The sequence below is a fragment of the Eptesicus fuscus genome, chromosome 6, assembly GCF_027574615.1.
Source record: "Eptesicus fuscus isolate TK198812 chromosome 6, DD_ASM_mEF_20220401, whole genome shotgun sequence".
NCBI classification, from domain to species: Eukaryota; Metazoa; Chordata; class Mammalia; order Chiroptera; family Vespertilionidae; genus Eptesicus; species Eptesicus fuscus.
Genome location: NC_072478.1, coordinates 33,458,629 through 33,477,931, shown reverse-complemented (window position 1 = coordinate 33,477,931; position 19,303 = coordinate 33,458,629). Strand labels below are relative to the sequence as shown.

Genomic DNA, 19,303 nt, shown 5'->3' with positions numbered 1-19,303 from the left:
AACCATAAAATTATTTTTGTTGCTACTTCATAACTGTAATTTTGCTACTGTTAATGAATCGTAATGTACATATCTGTGTTTTCTGATGGTCTTAGGCGACCCTGCTAGCGGTTCTCAACCTGTCGCGACCCACAGGTTGAGAATCGCTGCTGTAGAGCCTAAGACCACCGGAAAACACAGATATGTACATTACAATTCATTAACAGTAGCAAAATTACAGTTATGAAGTAGCAACGAAAAATAATTTCATGGTTGGGGTCACCACAACATGAGGAACTGTATTAAAGGGTCGTGGCATTAGAAAGGTTGAGAACCACTGGTTTAGGCAAACCCCCAAACGATGGTGCTGTAGGTCACAATGAGCCTCAGTATGGAGCTTATACCACCCACAGACAGCCAACCCATGGGGTCCTGCAGGGAGAGCACATCCTGTGACCTAACTCCTCAATCTGCTGGCAGTGCCCCTGTTTTACATAATCGGGCCAGAGCCAGATTAGAGCAAGAGAGCAAGGAAGCCTATAGTTAGAGCCCCGTCAGGAGTCACAGGACACAGAGCAAGATGAAGAAGAGTTGAGTCTGGATCTGGAGGAACAAAAAGATATCAGCACAAGCCGCTGTCTTACTCAGCTTGAGCTGCTATAACAAAAATACCATAAACTAGGTGGCTTAAATAGCAAACATTTATTTCTCACAGTTCTGGAGACTGGGAAGTCCAAGATCAAGGTGCCAACAGGTCTGGTGTCTGGTGAGAGCCTGCTTCCTGGAGGGTGGACAGCAGCCTTTGAGCTGTGTCCTCACATGATCGAGAAAGGGAGCTTCCATTATGGGGGCTCCACCCTTATGAATTCACACTATTCTAGCCCCTGGCCTTTTTTGTTGTTCATCTCTGGACCGCCTACTTCTCACTTGTTGGGTCCCTTTAAGACGCCCACAACTCTTAGTCCCGTTATGAAAGTACTTTCATTTAAACTTTCTGAGTGGAATTCTATTTCCTTCTGGGCCCCTTCATAGTTGATACACTCAGGGTCACCTTCCTAAACACCTGAGCCCGAAGCTCCAGAGCCATCAGTGTTCTTGACTCGGCCGAAGGCCAGGCTGTGGGCTAATGCTGAACAGGAAGACTAGGCCCACCCTTCTCAGGAGACAAGACCATCGGACAGTCGAAGATGGGTCAGTTCCCTTATGGAAACACAAGCCCCAGGCCCCGCCTGGCACTCCTGGCGAGAATGGAATCAGTGAAGTCTCTGTAGCCTTGTGCTCAAATGCTGCAGGCAGCCTGGAGCAGGAAGAATTGGGGCACAGCTGAAATCCAAACGGGAAAGCAAACAGCTAAGATCCTTGGGGAACAATGTCTGTTTCTTAATCCGTCTCCTGCCCCAAATAGGTCCGCTCTCCTCCCCCAACTTGTGTTGACGTGTCTGTTTCTTTCCCTGGCAGCAGGTGCCACCAGGCCTTCAACTAGGTCACGGGGGCGGTGATGAGCCCACACAGGCCCTCAGGCCACGTCCTCCCCTGACCCCACTCCCCAGGCTCCCAGACCTGGAGTTACAAAGCCCAGACCCCAAGTGACCTCCTGCTGCTCAGGGCATCCTGGCCAGGTCCCTGTTCCCTAGAACCACAGAGAGTGAGGGCCTGTCCCTGAGCTAGAGGCAGAGGGCAGTCCTGGGTGGTGCTACAGCCCTCCCTGTCCCATCCAGTCAGTGCCCCTTCATCCCCTCCCACTGCAGCCCTACTGAGTTGTCTCAGGAACCCCCCATTCTTCCAAGTTAGCCAGGGAACCACGTGTCCCTGCTGTTTTCAAGTGCACAGAGCACAAAGGCAATTTTAAAAGTTTAGGTTTTGAGATATAATATGTATTTATTTAGTAATTCACCTTTTTATTTAGTTAGTAATTCACTGTTCCATGAATTCTGACAAATACAAATGGCTGTGTAACCACCACCACAATCCAGACATAGAACCTTCCCACCCAAAAATGTTGCTCCGAGTCCCTGAGAACCATCCCCTTGCACCAACCCCAGGCTCTGGCAGTAACTGATTCGTTCTCTGTGGCTGTCGTTTTGTGTTTTCCAGAATATTGTCTAAATGGCATAGTACAGAATATCGTGACTGGCTTCTTCAACTTAGCCTATTCGCCTTCCCCTCCCCCTCCCCCTCCCATCCTCCTCCTCCTCCTCCTCCTCCTCCTCCTCCTCCTCCTCCTCCTCCTCCTCCTCCTCTTCCTGTCCTTCTACTCCTTCTTGCTGAATACTATTGCTGTTGTCTGATGCACCACTGTTTATCCATTCACTTGATATTGTACATGTAGGTTGTCATCAGATTTTAGCAATTATAAGTCACTGTAAACATTGTGTATTGGTTTCCATGTGGACATACATCTTCATTCAAATGTATTTTGATATAATGTGAATTCATCTACTGATATGCTGGAAGGTCTGGGGATTCTTTGGGGTCTGAATGAAGATAATTGGTATGTTGCATCTCCCATTCTGAATCCTGGGCTGGCCATGGAAGCTATGTGGTTAAGTTGAGCAGGACTGTGGGTGATACTAGGAATTCTTTATCTATGCCCCATTCTACCGCATATGAACACATGCTATCCGGTGCCCCATGTTTGCAAACTTATAGCTGCAATGCAACGTTTTGCTCTACTGAGCTCAAATTCGTGATGTTTTTCAAAGAACAGAGGTCAGGAGACCTCTCTCATTTCAGTCCCCCTCCTGGCAGAGCAAAGATATGAATTAGCTTGATTACTTTTAATGCTTTGCTTATATCCAATAACACAAACTAACTTCCTAATTTTAAATCTGCCTTCACTTATTCTGATGGAACACTTCCAAGAATTTTAAAGATATTTTAAAGTCTCAAAATAGCTAGAGGAAGAACAAGTCCCATAGTCATTTCCCCTAAAATGGAAATTCATTATGTATGAAATATTAGAAAACAATTGCACCTACAGCTCCCAACAATATAATTTTTAGTAATAATAACTGTTCTCCATACACCTGTCACATCCATGGTGATTTCTTAGGAGAATTATTCAGTGGCTACATAGAAGGGAGGACTGTTTATTCAGATTCAAGCTTTATTCCATAAATTGGCCCCTGTCCACCACTCAACCTCCTACAATATTCCAACTCCATATTTTAGTTTGAATTATTTGATTTTGCCAACATTAGACTAAAACAGTAATTCTATATGGTTTAACTTAAATGTGTCTACAGTTCCCATTCACCTCAATACCTCTGCACATGGTTTCTGCCCATCCAGAATGCCATGTTAGTATCCTCGGGTTGTCATAACAAAGATCCACAAACTGGGTGATTTAGAAGAACAGGAGTTTATTGTCTGTAGTTTCGGATGCCATAAGTCCAAAGTCAAGGTGTCAGCAGGGTCCTGCTTCCTCTGAAGGTGTAGGGCTAGATCAGTTCCAGGGCTCTCTCCAGTTTCTGGTAGTTCCTCGGCATGTGGCAGCATAACCCCAATCTTTACATGGCATTTTCCTTGCGTGGGTATGGGTGTGTATCCAAAATTTCCCTTCTTATAAAGGCTCAGTCAGCCCTCACTAGTTTGGCTCAGTGGACAGAGCATTGGCCTGTGAACCAAAGGATCCTGGGTTCGGTTCTGGTCAAGGGCAAGGACCTTGGTTGGAGGCTCCTCCCTGGCCTGTGCCCTAGTCAGGGCTTGTGTAGGAGGCAACCAATCGATGTGTTTCTCTCACATTGATATTTCTCTGTCTTTCCCTCTCTCTTCCATTCTCCCTAAAAATCAATGAAAATATATCCTCAGGTGAGGATTAACAGAAATAAATAAATAAATAAATAAATAAATAATAAATAAATAAAAATAATAAAGGCATCAGTCATATTGGAATAGGTGCCAACCCTGCTCCAGTATGACCTCATCTTAACTAATTACATCTGCTACAATCCTATTTCCAAAGAAGGTCACTTTCTGAGTTCTAGGAATTAGGACTTCAACAGATGAATTTGGGAAGGGCACTACCTATAAAAGTTTCTATCCTTACCCAATGCCATTTCTCTGTAGATTGATGCAGCTCAGACAGAGCTTATTTCCTCTATAGAATCTTCCCTAATGGCCTCTATCTCTCTCCCCGACCCCCACTTACCACACACCTGTGCTCCTTCCAGATTGGGTTGGGTGTCCCTCCACAACTCCCTATGATACTAATATCTTCCCCCATTGCATTAAGGTGGTGTCTTTGCTCACATCTCTCCATGATGAATGAGATCTTCTAGGAGACAGAGAACAAGTACTGTTCATCTTTGCACCACCCCCAAGCTTGGATATAGAAAGGGTTCCAAAAAGTACTAACTAACCGAGTGGACAAACAAATGAATGAACTACACCCTGCGGCTGATCTCTGAATGGATCTGTTTTATTCATAGAAGTGCTGGTCATCATGCCTTCTTTTGCTGGAAGACATTAATAGAGATGCAATTAGTAGAGAGAGACACTAGGAGAGATTAAATTAATAGAGATTTAAAATCACAGACTTGGTGTTCGCCATGTCCTGTGCTAGAATACATAATTAGTTCATTCATCCTCCCAACAATATAATGATGTATTGTTATCATCCCCATTTTACAGATGAGTAATCTGAGGCTCAGAGCTCAGTAGCTTCCCTAAGGACCACTGACGATGTGAGTTCTGCTCTGTAGGAGTCTGAGTCTGTGTTCACTCTGCTGTATCTGATCTGACCTGTTTGGACCAGCAGCCTCAGATCCTTTCTCCTGGGGAGTGTCTTCAGCAATTTTGTCCTGACACATTAGTGAATCTGAGATGCCCTGACTGGTATGGAGTCCTCCCCTTCTGCTCCCTATGGCCTCCCAGTTCCACACTGACATCCTTATCTCAGAGGACTGGCTCATGTAAACCATCAAGTTCTGGGTCCAGGGCACCAGCTGGATGCTTTGACTGGACTTTGCCAGCTCCACCCAGTGCCCTATTGTGACCTCAGAGGTCAAGCTGGGCTGAGAGAAACCAAGCACAGAGGGCAAAGCCACAACTGGGTGGGCCTGAATTGACTATGTACCATCTCAGCAGAAGTCTCTCCATTGGTTTGAGTAGAGACCATGGCCAAGGACAGGATGGAAGAGCAGTGTTTCTGCTACCCATCGCCCTGCTGCTGCACTGGGCACACAGCTCCCTGGCATGTAGGTCTCTCGTGGTGTTCTTGTGTCTGTGCCTCACAGCACAGGGGAGCTGTGTTCAAAAGGTCAAGTCCTAGGATGTTGATTCTCTAGTTCTGGGTGGGAGCTGGGGAACTGCACATTCAATAAGTCCCTCAGGTGAATGTGATGGAGGGGTGCCTAGACCAGATTTTCAGATAATTGCTCCCACACCACCCCAAACTTTAAAGTTATATGTGGAGGAACCATGTGTGTGTGTATGTGTGTGTGTGTGTATTTAACAGCTGTGGTAAGTACCAGAGTTTTCCAGAGTGAATGGCCAATGTAAGCAAACATTCCTGAGAGCTGAAGGTGCCACCTGGCCATGTCCTGCAGCTTTAAGGCCAAGTATAAGCCTAGGAAGGGTTTCCCTGCTGCTTTCTCCTAGAATACCTTCTATAGGCTCATGTGGAGCCTAACTGGTCTAATGCAAAACCATGGCATTATATAAATATTAGAGGCCCAGTGCATGAAATTCATGCATGGGCAGGGTCCCTAGCAACTGCTGGTTGCCAGCCACCGGCTGGGCCCTCTCTTCCTGTGGTTGGTCGGCTGGCCCTGCCCCCTGGTCGAATACCCAGTCACAGGGACAATTTGCATATTAGGCTTTTCCTATCTAATAAATGTGTAATATGCAAATTGACCGTACTTCTGCTACACCCACAAGCCATGCCCACCAGCCAATCAGGAGCAAGTATGCAAATTAACCCAACCAAGATGGCTGTGGCCACGGAGCAAGCAGGAGGCTTGGGTTTCCCTGCTAATGGAGGAAGCCAAGCTTCCTGGCCTGCCTGGCCTCCGCTCAAGGCTACAAGGTTTCAATTATAGAAGATAAATAAATCCCAACAAAAATGGCTGTGGCCACGGAGCAAGCAGGAGGCGTGGGTTTCCCCGGCAACGGAGGAAGCCAAGCTTTCTGCCCGCCCTGGCCTGCCCTAGTCTCCGCTCAAGGCTACAAAGTTTCAATTATAGAAGATAAATAAATCCCAGATACCAAGGCCTCTGCTTGGGTCGCCAGGGGGTGTGGCCGGCCTGCAAACCACCACAGGCCCCTCACCCAGGCCACCCCACACCCCAAGGGAAACCCCACCCTGATCTGGAACATCCTTCAGGGCAAACCAGCCAGCTCCCACCCATGCACCAGGCCTCTATCCTATCTAATACAAGAGTAATATGTAAATTGACCATCACTCCAACACACAAGATGGCTGCCCCTATGTGGTCAAAGATCCTGCCCCCATGTGGACACAAGATGGCCACCACAAGATGGCCAGCAGGGGAGGGACCAGGTTTGCAAGGGAGGGCAGTTGGGGGCAATCAAGCCTGCAGGGGAGGGCAGTTAGGGGTGACCAGGTCAGCAGAGGAGGGAAGTTGGGGGTGACCGGGCCTGAAGGGAAGGGCAGTTGTGGGGGAACCAGGCCTGCAGGGGAGGGCAGTTAGGGGTGACCAGGCCTGCATGGGAGGGCAGTTAGGGGCAATCGGGCTGGCAGGGGAGCAGTTAGGCATCAATCAGGCTGGCAGGGGAGTGGTTAGGGGGTGATCAGGCTGGCAGGCAGAAGCAGTTAGGGGCAATCAGGAAGGCAGGCAGGTGAGCAGTTGGGAGCCAAGCAGTCCTGGATTGTGAGAGGGATGTCTGACTGCCCGATTAGGCCCGATACTACTGGGATCAGACCTAAATGGGCAGTTGGACATCCCTCGAGGGGTCCCAGGTTGGAGAAGGTGCAGGCTGGGCTGAAGGACACACACCCCCGTGCACAAATTTCATGCACTGGGCCTCTAGTATAAGACTAGAGGCCCAGTGCACGGATTCATGCACCAGTGGGGTCCCTCAGCCTAACCAGCATCCTCTTGCAATCCGGGACCCCTCAAGGGATGTCATACTGCCTGGCCTGCGGGGATCAGGCCGAAACCAGCAGTCTGACATCCCCTGAGGAATGTAGCAGTGCATGAAGCAGCAAGCAGCTGGGGAGGAACCCAAGCCAGCACGAGGACCAAGCCACTCCCGCTCATCCTGACCCCTCTGCACCTGCCGCCACTCGGTAGTGCTGCCGCAGAGGTGGGAGAGGCTCACACTGCCGCAGCTGCACCAGCAGTGAGCCTGGCTTCTGGCTAAGCGACGTTCCTGCTGTGGGAGCGCACTGACCACCAGAAGGCAGCTCCTGCATTGAGCGTCTGCCTCCTGGCGGTCAGTGCACATCATAGTGACCAGTTGACCGGTCAAGCAGTTGACTAGTTGACTGGTTGCTTAGGCTTTTATATATATAGATAATGAAGGTTGTATATTAACACCTATGCTGGCTTTATCTCCCTGGATCCTGAGAATTTATGGAGCTTGCATTATGTTCAATGTGTTGGTTGACAAATATCAAACCTCTACCACATGTTGGGAGCTGTTTTAGGAGCTGGGTTTGTAACAGAGAATGGCATATTCATTCTCTACCCTTAAGCAATGTTACTATCTAGTGAGGGGAAGGAAGTATTAATGTATAAATGATCCATAAACAAGTTAATCTCAGCTCCTGTTAAGTGGTCTGAGGCAGACAAAATTGGCTAATGTGATGGAAGGTCTGCAGGTAGTTGTTGAGACTCTGTAGTAGATGGTCACAGAAAGCCTTCCTAAGACGACCAGACACACATTAAGACCCATCTGATACAAAGGATATGTATTTCCAAGCAGAAGTGACAGCGAGTCCAAAGTCCCCTGGATGATTCTTGTTATGTTTCAGAGGCAGACAGGTCAGTGCAGCTGGGGCAGAAGGAGTGGGAAGGGGGAACAGGAGAAAGGTGGGCCCAGAGAGGTGGGGAGGGCCCTGATCACACTGAGCCCATAGAGGCTCAATAAGGACTTTGGCTGTTATTCTCATTACAATGAGAAGCCATCAGAGAGTGTAAATGGGAGAGCAAGAAATAAGAGGCACTTGAGAAAGGTGCTCTGTCTGGTACAGAGGACAGACCATGCAGGAACAAGAGTGGAAGGCAGGAGGTGAGGTAGTGGCATGGGGCTGTGTAGTGGTGATGGATGATATGTGATGGATGATGATACATGTGGGTGGTGGTGTTGAGATGGTTTGAATAGATATACCTTTCACATTATACTTTCTTGTGAAAAGTGTTTAATGTCACTGCCTTCTTCCTGAGAGTAAACATGGTTAACACTTAGAAGGAAGTTTGCCCCATGGTTATGAGAACAGATTCTGGAGTCAGACTGCCCAATTTCAGATTTTAGCTCAGTCATATGGTAGCTGCTGGGTCTTAGCCAGATATTCTAATCTTAAACTTGCCTCTGTTGTCTCACCTTTCAAATGGGCAATAGTAATTTCAGTTACCTCATGGGGTTTACATGATACTTTGTTTTAGAGAGAACAGAATGGTGCCTGGCAACTAGCAAGTGTTCAACAGTTTATATTTTATGATGTTTACTTTTCTCATGACTCAAATGACATTTCAAAGACATTGAAAGAAGTCAAAGTAATCCTATTACATAGGAAATGCCAAATTTTTATTCCTTTCAAGGTTCCACTGGGATAATCTCTAGAATTAAAATTAGATGAAAGATGGCACCACTAATCAGTCAGAAACTTGGAAGAGGAACCAGTGAGGAAAGGAGGGGCTGATCAGTTTCCCTCAGCTGTAAGATTTCTGGTGACTGTATGGTCCATGTGAGAGGCCCTTGAAGATATCTGTCCAGAGCTGAGGAGAATGTTCTACACCAAGACAATATACCAAGGCCCTGTTTTCAGAGGACAATGAGGCCTAATTTCATATAAATGAATATGCCCACTTGGGCTCTCCCTCTTCGGGGGCAACAACAAGATCCAGGCCCAAGGCTTGTGGTTGTGGTTAATATTTATCTCTGAAAATATTAAGTGACTCAAAAGGCCCTCAGTGAGAGACCCATCTAAGAAGCTAAGCTATGGTGAAGGCAACCACCATTGCTCTTCATAGGCACATCCTTACAACTGTGGCACCATTGGCAGGCCTGGGGGCACACTTTGTCTGATGGGTTTCAAACCTGAGGTTACCCTGGCTAAGCCACTGCTATCTTTGTGCTAGGAAGGGGAGGGGCTAGGAGAAGGGACCTTGTCTTTAAGTCTCTTCCAATCCAACCAACCTTGACTCTTGGGTTCTGACCCTCTTTCTTCTTTCTGCTTTTAGTGACATGTGGCCAAACAATATACACCCAAACTAAAAAACCAAAAATTATGAAAATCATGGGTGGGGAGCCTGCAGACATTTCAGAGTTCCCATGGCAGGTGAATATTTTTGACCAAGGGAAACATCTCTGTGGAGGATCAATTCTCAGTGAGTGGTGGATTCTGTCTGCATCCCACTGCTTTATAAACAAAACTATGTAAGTACTGCAAACAGACTTCTTTTTAAACCAGTGTGGTAGAATATTTGCTCCTACCTGCTTAGTATGCTCCTGGAGCCTCCATCAGGTTTGTCATAGAAGTTACCAGGAGGTTAAATATACACCCTTGTGGTTAAACATCACCCTTTGCAGGTGGGAGAGACACTGCTCTCCTTCTAGGAGCTTTTATATCTTGCTGTGTAGGACCCAAATGGCTGCATAGCAGCAGCTCTTGAGGTGCTGTCTTAGCCTACATCCTCCAATCAGTATTGTTGAGAAACTTCCCAGGTGTTTGTTGGAGCTAGTCCAGCCCTTGTTGCAAATCCAGAGACAATTCTCTCAATTACTTGTGCATAGCATGGCTTCCAAGACATTTGTTGATGAAATTTATAAGTAAATTTGCCAAGAGTTGTTGCCAACAGGGTGGACCTAGAACTCATGTCTGTCTCCCCCTGCCCAGTCAGGGCTCTTCACCTGGCTCTATGCCAAGGGTGTGGCCCCAGATGCTCCACCTCCCTTGCTCCCAGGATCAGAGCCTCAGACTGTGGAAATTTTTTTTCTCATAAGATTCACCTTTTGCTCTTCCATCACTTACCCTTTTTTCCTTTTGTTTTGAAATAAGATCTACCTTGGAGATCATACACGATAACAGAAATGATATCACCATGAACTTGACAAGGATGAAAGTGGACAAGCTAATTATCCACCCCTACTTTGACAGCTGGATCTTGGATAATGACATCGCTTTACTCTTGCTCCAATCCCCATTTCACTTGAGTGTCACCAAAGTCCCCATCTGCCTTTCAGAGGTCACTGACATACATAGATGGAGAAACTGCTGGGTGTCTGGATGGGGCCTTACCAGTGAGTTACTGTAGCTCAGTCCACCGGAGAGTAGCACCCTGGCTGATGTTTACAAGGAGAAGCAAAAAGCTGCAGACTCTGCTGGCCCAGGGAAGGCTGCCTGGTGGATTTGGGGTCTTTAAGGTTCCATGATGAACCTTCTCCTAAGTTCACATGGGAGCTGTCCTTCCTGGGCCTTCTTGGCCTCCTGGAGCAAGTTTTATGTCCAGATTGTGGAACATGAACCTTGAATAGGGCCTCAGGATGACCCAGGCAGAGGTTCTCAGAGTCGGAGGGGTGACTTGGAGAAATGTAGAGGGACATCTTGATGGGCAAATGGGGTGTCAAAATGGACTGCGCTCAAGGAAATCCATACCCATGTCATCCTGTGCAGTTCTATTCCAACTGATGATGTCAGTTCTGTGCCTTTGGGATAAGGGGCTCAGTGGCTAAAACATTTCAAAATCACAGATCAAGGAGAAAGGCATAAAGTGAATGTGAAATTGTCTTTATAGAGTCAACCTGCAAACTACTCCCACCACTTTTCCCAGCCACACAAGATGGTGACCTTCGTCCTTCATCTTGGCACATGTGTCTTGCCCCATAATCAACAGAGCAGAAAAAAAAATGTATTCCATTCAGTGGTCCTCTTCCCAGCAGTCGCCCCAGTGGCTGTATCGGATTCCCACATGGACCCCAAGCTCAGAGCTACATTAGATTTCCTGGGAATTGCCCTTAGAAATTTATCATGAGCTTTAAAAAGGGCCACCTTCCTAATGTAAAGTTCCTCATGCTTCATCCAGCACATATTCATTAATCCTCTTCTATGATCCAGGCAGTATTATAAGTTCTAGGGATTCAGCAACACTGTACAAAGACAAAACTATCCTCATCTTTGGGGAGTGAATATTCTAGGTGTTGGGCTCACCTCCTCATGAGCCCTTACACAATTCAAGCCCACCATTATGTATTGTGAGCCCCAGGACAGAACTTGTAACTATGAGATCTCTTTACATCCTTGTGGATATAAAAGAAACATATTTTTAGCCTCTAGTTGGAGACTGGAAACTTGCACGGGGCTAGAAGATGGTGCACACAGGCTGAAACTCAGTAGGGTCCAGTTCTGGGGACCTCTGGATTCAGAGAGGGTAGGCTTGAGAGTCTGCTGGCCATTCTTCCCACCCTCTCCTTACTTGGTCCACATGTGGGTTGTTCTCTGGACCATAGGGAAGTTCCCTTGTCATTGAGGTGAAAAGATACAATGTGGGTGGGTGCTTGACCTCTACTCAAAGGGACCACTTTGAGCTCAGGGTCCTCTCCCCATCTGCTTCTTCTTTGGGTCAGTTCCTCTGGGAGGTGTGCATCAAGAGCTGCAGAAAGTCAACATCCAGCTGGTCAAATGGAGAAAGTGCTCCCATATCATGCCTATGGTCACCAGGAACATGCTGTGTGCTGGGAACCCTCATGGTGGGAAGGATGCCTGCCAGGTAATGGAGCTGGTCCTTTGATGGGAAAAGGGCTGCACAGAGGGCTGGCCAACCTTTCCAGGATAACTGGCTCCCCTCTTCCTCTCCTGAATAAGTTTCCTAAGGCTGGTGTAACAAACCACCACAAAGAGGGTGGATTAAAACAACAGAAATGTATTCTCTCCAGCTCTTGAGGCCAGAAGTCCATAATCAAAGTATCTATAGGTCCACGCTCCCTTTGGAGGCTCCAGGGGAGGATCCTTCCTTGCCTTTTCTGGCTTCTGGTGGTTAAAATCCTTGATGTTCCATAGCTTATAGGGGCATCACTCCAACCTCTGCCTCCATCTCTTCACATGGTCTTCTCCCCTGTGTGCATGTCTCTTCTGTTTTCTCTTAAAAGAACAGTGTTGGATTAGGGCCCACCCTAATTGAATAGGACTTCATCTTAAACAAATTACATCTGCAAAGACCCTTTTTTAAATAAGGTCAAAGCCTGAGGTTCCGGGTGGATGTGAATTTGAGAGAGATGATCTTCAACCCAGTACAGATGCTCTGTAACCAAACAGAGGCTGTGCAGGGTAGTGGTTGGGGGTCCAGACTCCCCTAGCTTCTCTCCTGGCTTCTCTACCTACTGCCTGTGACTTCCCTCTGTGCCTTTCAGATTTCATCATCTGTAAAATGGGAATACTAAGAGTTCCCACCTTGTAGAACTGTTGTGGAAATTGATTCAATGCACAGCACGGTAGAGGAGGAACACGAACCTTGAGTAGGGCCTCGGGGACGACTCAGGCAGAAGTTTTCAGAATCAGAGGGGTGACTTGGAGAAATGTAGAGGGCATATTGATGGGCAAAGGAGTGGGAACATGGACCTGGCTCATTTTGCTGTGAATATCGTGTTCTCCATCACCATCTCTTACACCTGTTTGGTGCTCAATAGCACACAAACCGCTTCCACAAATACATGAAAGGGTTAAGCACTGGCTCTAGGAAGCAGGCCTATTTCAAATGGGGAGACTGAGGCTCAGAAGCTGACAGTCTTGAGGAGGACACACCAGCGAGGTAAATTACAGACCCAGAATTCTAAGGAAGGCACACTGACTTCTGGGGTTAGAGCCATCTTTTGGCTTCCAGCAGAAATGGGGCTCCAATGCCAGCTGCCCAGCCTGCTAGTGCCCAGATTTGGCTGCTCATCAACCACAAAGGTGCTGAGAGCTACCATGAGTGCGGGCTTGCCACGCATCAGGGCCCGGCTAAGTGCTACACACATTTCATTTCCTTCCATTCACACAGCCGTCCTGCAGGAGACGTGCAGTTATTATCACCAGCACAAAAACCAAACCTTAAAACACTGAGGAAGATTTTCACATTCTCTCCGCTGAAGCTTCACCCTGGGATTGGAATGAAGGTCTGTTTGGCTCCAGAAATTTAGGTTCTTAACTGGACTGTGCTCTGCTCAGCGTCTTTCATGGAGATCCTTCCTTCTCCAGAGAAGTGATTGTAATTCATTTTAAAGAAAGGTCATGGGATTCTCCAGTGACTTCAAAGAATCTGGTAAAGGAGAGTTTGGTTCCAAGTAAGGTGATAGGTACAGCAACTTCTTCCTGAGAACATTCTGGTGAAAAAAAAATGAAAGCATGTCCTGTTGTTTGTTTGTTTGTTAATGGTTTTTCATCAGGATTGTTGCATATTATTGAATGGTGCCCCTTTTCAACTTTTTTGAGTCACTTAATATTTTCAGAGATAAATCTTTGTAAGCTATGAAATGAGATGTACCGCCTGATCCTATATCTGTAAAATAGTAATGCATAACGATGTAGCAAGTTGACTAAGGCGTTTCCTCTGCGTGGTTGGAATTACAAATGTTATTTATTGCACTTATTTTTCTGAGTACCTGGTAAAGAAAATTCAAGTGGTGAAGCTGGCGCACAGTTTACCTCTGACACTCCCCAGAGAAACCATTGCTACAGAGTCCCATAATCTACCTGAAACATTCTTCTTATACACAATCGTGTGTTTATGTATAAATTTAATTATTTATATAATTATGAGATTTTTTTCATGTTTTTCCATATCTGAGTTTTCTGACTTTTTTTTAATTTTTATTGAAGACACCTTATTTTTCAATAGAATTTAAAAAGTGGTACAAAGATGTGGAGGCATAAAAAGGCGGAGTAGGCCTCAATTTTCATGTCAATGATGTCTGTTTTTGTTTGTAATTATTGGCAATCTTTTTCATGATGTTCTTTTATTTATTGTTGACTCTATTACAGATGTTCCCCATTCTCCCCCCTCCCCATTTAACCACCTCCACCCAGCCCCCATCAACCCTCCCTCTGGCCATTACTACACTGTTGTCTGTGCCCATAGCTATGCATAATGTTCTTTGGCTAATCTCTTCACCTTCATTCATTCATCCTATTTCCTCTGATATCTGTCAGTCTGTTCCATGTATCCTTGCCTCATATTTTATTTTGTTCGTCAGTTTATTTTGTTCATTAGATTCTACATATAAGTGAATTCATATGGTATTTATCATTCTCTGTCTGGCTGATTCTGCTTAGCATAATAACCTCCAGGTCCACCCATGCTATCACAAAAGGCAAGAGTTCCTTCTTTTTAACAGCCACATAGTATTCCATTTTGTAAATGTTCCACAGCTTTTTTATCCACTCATCTACTGATGCACACTTGGACAGTTTCCAGGCTTTAGCTATTGTAAATAATGCTGCTATGAATATAGGGGTGTACATATTCTTTCTGAATGGTGTTTTGGAATTCTTCAGATATATTCTTAGCAGTGAGATCACTGTGTCAAATGGCAGGTCATTTTATTTTTTTGAGAAAATACATAATTTTTTTTCACAGCGATTGCACCAGTCTCATTGCCGCCAGCAGTGTAGTAGGGTTCCATTTTTCCATATCCTCGCCAGCACTTGTTTGTTAACTTATTGATGATGGTCATTCTGACAGATGTGAGATGATATTTTTAAAAGTGTAAATTGTTTAAAATTTCATGTTTTAAACTATAATGTAATATTTTAACTAAGGAGTTCCCTCTTCATGGTTGGAATTAGAAATCACGTACACTATGTCAGTTGGTATGCCTGCTGTATTCAACCAATGACCTATTATGGGGCACAACGGATTTTTATGTTTGTGTCTTCACTTTTTGCTGTGGTGAACAATCCAGAAAGAGCAATCTGGGCTGGCTGAAAGTGGCTTTGAAGTAAACTGGCAGAGGGACAATTGAAAGAATTCTGAAATTTTAAAAAGTGCTTAGAGGCAACATGGATTAGCAAATCACTTCTTTGTATGTTAAAATGAATGCACACAACTAGATGAAGGTGATGATGGATGTTCCTTTTATGACCAAGTTGTCACTTATCATCATTGCTTTTGACCAAACTGCTTGTCACTCTTTGTGACAGTCACAGATCTGGGAGCATAGCCATGTAGTTGGAGAGTCTAATCAAAATTTAAAATGTCTGCTCATCAAAAGTCTGTGTGTACCAGGTGCCTACACAATAGGCTATAGGAGTAACTTGTTACTGTTCCTTCTATTCCCAAACAACTTTTCTCTTCTAGGGTGACAGTGGGGGACCTCTGGTTTGCCAGAAAAAGGACAAAAACATATGGTACCAGCTGGGCATTGTCAGCTGGGGAGTGGGCTGTGGCCGGAAGAATATGCCTGGAGTGTACACGAAGGTGGCTAATTACCTTTTATGGATTAATGTGGAGACCAACCTGTCAGGAAGGCCCTACATATATGAGCCAGATTCTGGGTACAGTTTGCTTCTATCACCATCGCCCATCTTGTTTCTCTATTTTGTGATGCTTCTATTAACCCTGTGACTAAACACTGTATTACCTCAAAACCAAGTGTCCTTCTCAGTTTGTGGAGGAAGGTCAAGGGCATGGTGAAGGCTGTGAGGAGGGATTCTCATATGATTAGTTGTGCCTGAAGTAATCATATACATATAGGGGTGCTTAAAAAACCCGGGACCCACAACCACGCCTATTGTTCCCCTGGATCTTGGGGTAAGTTACCAATTTCAGCCTGAGTCCCCTCCACAGGCTTGGGTGGAGGATCCCTCCATGGGATCTCTGAAACAGAAAGCCTGTTCTTTCCTCTCTTAGAGACAGGGATCCTTCCACAACTTATTTCATCTTCCAAAGGCATTGGCAGCTCTCAATTTTCTTTTGCTCCTGAAATAAGAAACAATCCAGCTCCTCTCCCCTCATTTGCAGTTCATCCCTCAGACCTACAGACTTGGTTTACAGAAAGATCCTTGTTCTTTATCCTCCTTTGCTTCCATATCAACCACCTGGTCCAGAGCCCCCATAAATGTTGCTTTTGGTTCTTATAGATCATGCACAATGATGCTAAGATTCAGAGTCAGGAAACCATTGAATAGAAAAGTCCTAGAGATACAGTGGGAAAGCATTCACCCTCATTCACAGTGTAGCATGTAGCTGCTGCCTCTTCTTCCACAGGAAAGAACAACTCTTCCATCCCCACCTCCCCAGAAGATGCTATATATCTGTCTCTAGCCAAGTTCAAAACATCAGAGAGTTCTTCTGAAAGGGTCCCTCTTGCCCACCTCATAGCTAAATTAGCATACCATGTTTTGGGCTGCCATAGCTTTCCACCTGAATTTGGCTTCTGTCTTCTCCAGTGGGACCAAATACATCTTCCAAGAGAGATTCCAAGATGCAGGCTAAGGTCCCTTGACCCATTTTTTAAAATCTCAGTTGCTGTGGTTGGATAGTCACAAAGAGAATTTAAAGATAGGGCCTCCTGCACAGTTTCAAGGGCATGGTTCTGATTAGTGACAGAGATGGAAGGAGGCAAACTCTGTCCTCTGCACTTGCTGTCCAACCTGTGTGCTCAATCAGGCCGTGGGCACAGCAGCTGCCAAGGTTAGTGCCAGTGCAGGGACTTCTGACCTTGGGTGAATTATCACCCTTGTCTGTCCCCAACATATACATTGAGAAGGACAACTAGTCTTGTAAAAATGAACAATGTAATCACTGGTGTAATAGAAGCAATAAAAAATTCCAGAGTGATAGAATATATAAAGAACTCCTCAACTCAATAATAAGAAAGAAAACAATCCAAAGTGAATAGCTAATATGCATATGAAAATATACTCAACATCATTAGTTATTAGAGAAATGCAAATTAAATTTGCAATGAGATACCATTATACATCAACCAGAAGTGCTATAATTAAAAAAACACACACAATAACAATATTGGCAAGGATGTGTAGATACTGGAACCTTCCTACTTTGCTGGTGGTAATGTAAACAATTTGGCATTTCTTAAAATGTTAAAAATGTATCACTCTACACTCCTAGGAATCTACCCAATATGTATGTGTATGTTCTTAGCACCATAATTCATTAGAGCCCCAATATAGAAATAACCCAGATTTTTATTAACTGGTGGTAAATGGATAAACAAATGTGGTATATTCATCCATACACTAGAATACTATATAGCCATACAATGGAATGAACCTCTGATATGTTGTACAACACAGATGAATGTCAAAACCATGATGACAAGTGAAAGAAGCCAGACACATAACACTGCCTATTGTTTACGTCAATTTACATGAAATATTTAGAAAAGGCAGAATTTTAAAAGAGACAGAAATCAGATCAGAAGAGGCTGAGGTGGGAGTGAGGATTAACTAACTGCAAAAGGAGCATAAAGAAACTTTCTGGGATGACGGAAACGTTCTCAAACTGGATCGTAGTGATGGCAGCACACCTATAAACTTCTAAAAAACAACAACAAAAGAAACTAAAAAACATTGCACACCTAGAGTGAGCAAACATTATGGTATGTAAATCATAACAAAGTTGTTAAAAATTTTAAAGCCAAAATTCTTATGAAGAGATAACAATTCAGACATTGCTAAACACATTTAATGATTAACTTTGGTGCTAATTACATTAACTTTGTGCTGTCCTACAAAATTTGAGAGCTATGTTTGTTGTCATTCCTAGGGACTTTCCAGGGAGCCCAAATATTGGAGGTTTTTAAGTAGTGAGTGAGATCATGGACCCACCAGTATCATGAGACAAGGAGTCACAGAGCCTCCTTGTGCCCTGCTGGTGGGGGGCCGGGGGGGGGGGAGGGGGCAGTATAAAATATTTCTTCCTGGTGGATTCCAGGCACCTCTAGAATTAGATAATTTCAGAGCACAGATTTTTCCCAAATGACCATGTAGCCAGAACAAGGGGTAGATTAGAGCAGATGGCATGAGCCCGGGAAGTCTCATATCGACTTTTGAATCCAGTTGGCTTCCTCCAGCAGTGCTGTCTCAGAAACATTATTCCCTGAAGTTCTCACTGTTGGCTGCTGACTGCTGTTTGAAGAAATACTTTCAGAAATGAGGGAAGCGGAACTCAAGTCTGCAGAAGCCACTGGGGTTGAGCACGGAAAGTTACCTGCTCTCACCTTGTTCCCAGGAAACTTGGTGCAGTTGGGAAAAGCATGTCCTGGTTCTGGCCATGTCACTTGCAAGGCATGTGACCTTGGGCCAGGTATTTAACTTCTCTAAGTCTTAGCTTCCTGCCTTTTGTTGTTGTTGTTTTGCTAACTTCACCAAGTTTTCAATCTTTTCATTTGTTCTGTCCACCTTCCCTCATTCTATTTAACATATTTATTAAGGGTCATCTAAAGCTCCATATCTGTTGCGGTAATGTCTGAATCCCAGGTGATTCTGTCTCTATTCATGCCTTACAGTCTGCTTTGAGTGGAGTACAGCTTCACAAGCCATTTTCTGGAGAGTGTTTCCATAATTTCTTTCCTATTATTGTACAGTCTACCTTCTGTGTTCTTATATTTAACACACTTACTGGTACATAGTTGGTTTTCTTTTTCATCTATACTTGGCAATGCCAATGTCTAGACTGTGAGGTATATGTTCTTGTTTCTTTGTAAGGTTAGTAATTCTAATTTTTTAATTTTAATTAAATGGAATCAGTTTAAATACTCGACAGTGTGCATTTAGAAAAAGGAAAGGAAAAGAGGTTCCATCCACAGACTGTTGCTTCCACCTGGGAAGAGTCCCCGGTCCTCTGGTGGCTGATAAATTAAAGGGCTGATCACCTCCATCCAGTCAGGGGTCAGCTGGGTCCTGGCTGCCTTTGCAGTCAGACCTCAGACAGACTCAGTCTTTCTCTCCCTGATCCTTATTTCCTGCGCATGGCCTTTGCCATCCTGATTGAGAGCCTGGCAGGGCTCAAACTCCTCAGCCTTGAAAGTCTACAGGAGACCTGGCTGCCCCACCTACATCTCCAGCTTCTCACCTCAGGAGCTTCAACCTGGCTCCTGTCTTGAGGAGGACAGGAGTGGTGATCTTGAGGCAGGTTCCTTCCTGTGGTGGGTCTTTCTTCCCTAAGCATTGGAGACAGCATGGCAACTCCCTCTGCCC

The 19,303-nt window shown here is 45.1% G+C and overlaps 1 protein-coding gene and 1 long non-coding RNA gene across 2 annotated transcripts; one reads left to right on the top strand and one right to left on the bottom strand.

The window, feature by feature from the left end:
• Positions 1-4,378: 4,378 nt before the first annotated feature.
• Positions 4,379-4,912, bottom strand: LOC129149439 (uncharacterized). The gene is made up of 2 exons (XR_008556332.1): positions 4,723-4,912; positions 4,379-4,436 (listed from the first exon to the last, which is right to left on the bottom strand). It is a non-coding gene; the product is annotated as an uncharacterized LOC129149439 (long non-coding RNA).
• Positions 4,913-5,029: 117 nt separating this feature from the next.
• On the top strand, positions 5,030-15,716 carry LOC114234842 (serine protease 52-like). The gene is made up of 5 exons (XM_028159406.2): positions 5,030-5,177; positions 9,348-9,543; positions 10,166-10,407; positions 11,731-11,873; positions 15,438-15,716. The coding sequence occupies exons 1-5, from the start codon at positions 5,051-5,053 to the stop codon at positions 15,702-15,704; spliced, it is 975 nt and encodes a 324-aa protein (XP_028015207.2). The 5' UTR covers positions 5,030-5,050; the 3' UTR covers positions 15,705-15,716.
• Positions 15,717-19,303: the final 3,587 nt, after the last annotated feature.

What these genes read in the sequence shown, in the direction of transcription:
- LOC114234842 (XM_028159406.2), top strand. Translation starts at nt 5,051, where the DNA reads ATGTACCATCTCAGCAGAAGTCTCTCCATTGGTTTGAGTAGAGACCAT. An exon ending in GTCTGGATGGGGCCTTACCA is followed by an intron (nt 10,408 to 11,730) that starts GTGAGTTACTGT and finishes TCTTTGGGTCAG; the next exon opens with TTCCTCTGGGAGGTGTGCAT. An exon ending in GTGGGAAGGATGCCTGCCAG is followed by an intron (nt 11,874 to 15,437) that starts GTAATGGAGCTG and finishes TTTCTCTTCTAG; the next exon opens with GGTGACAGTGGGGGACCTCT.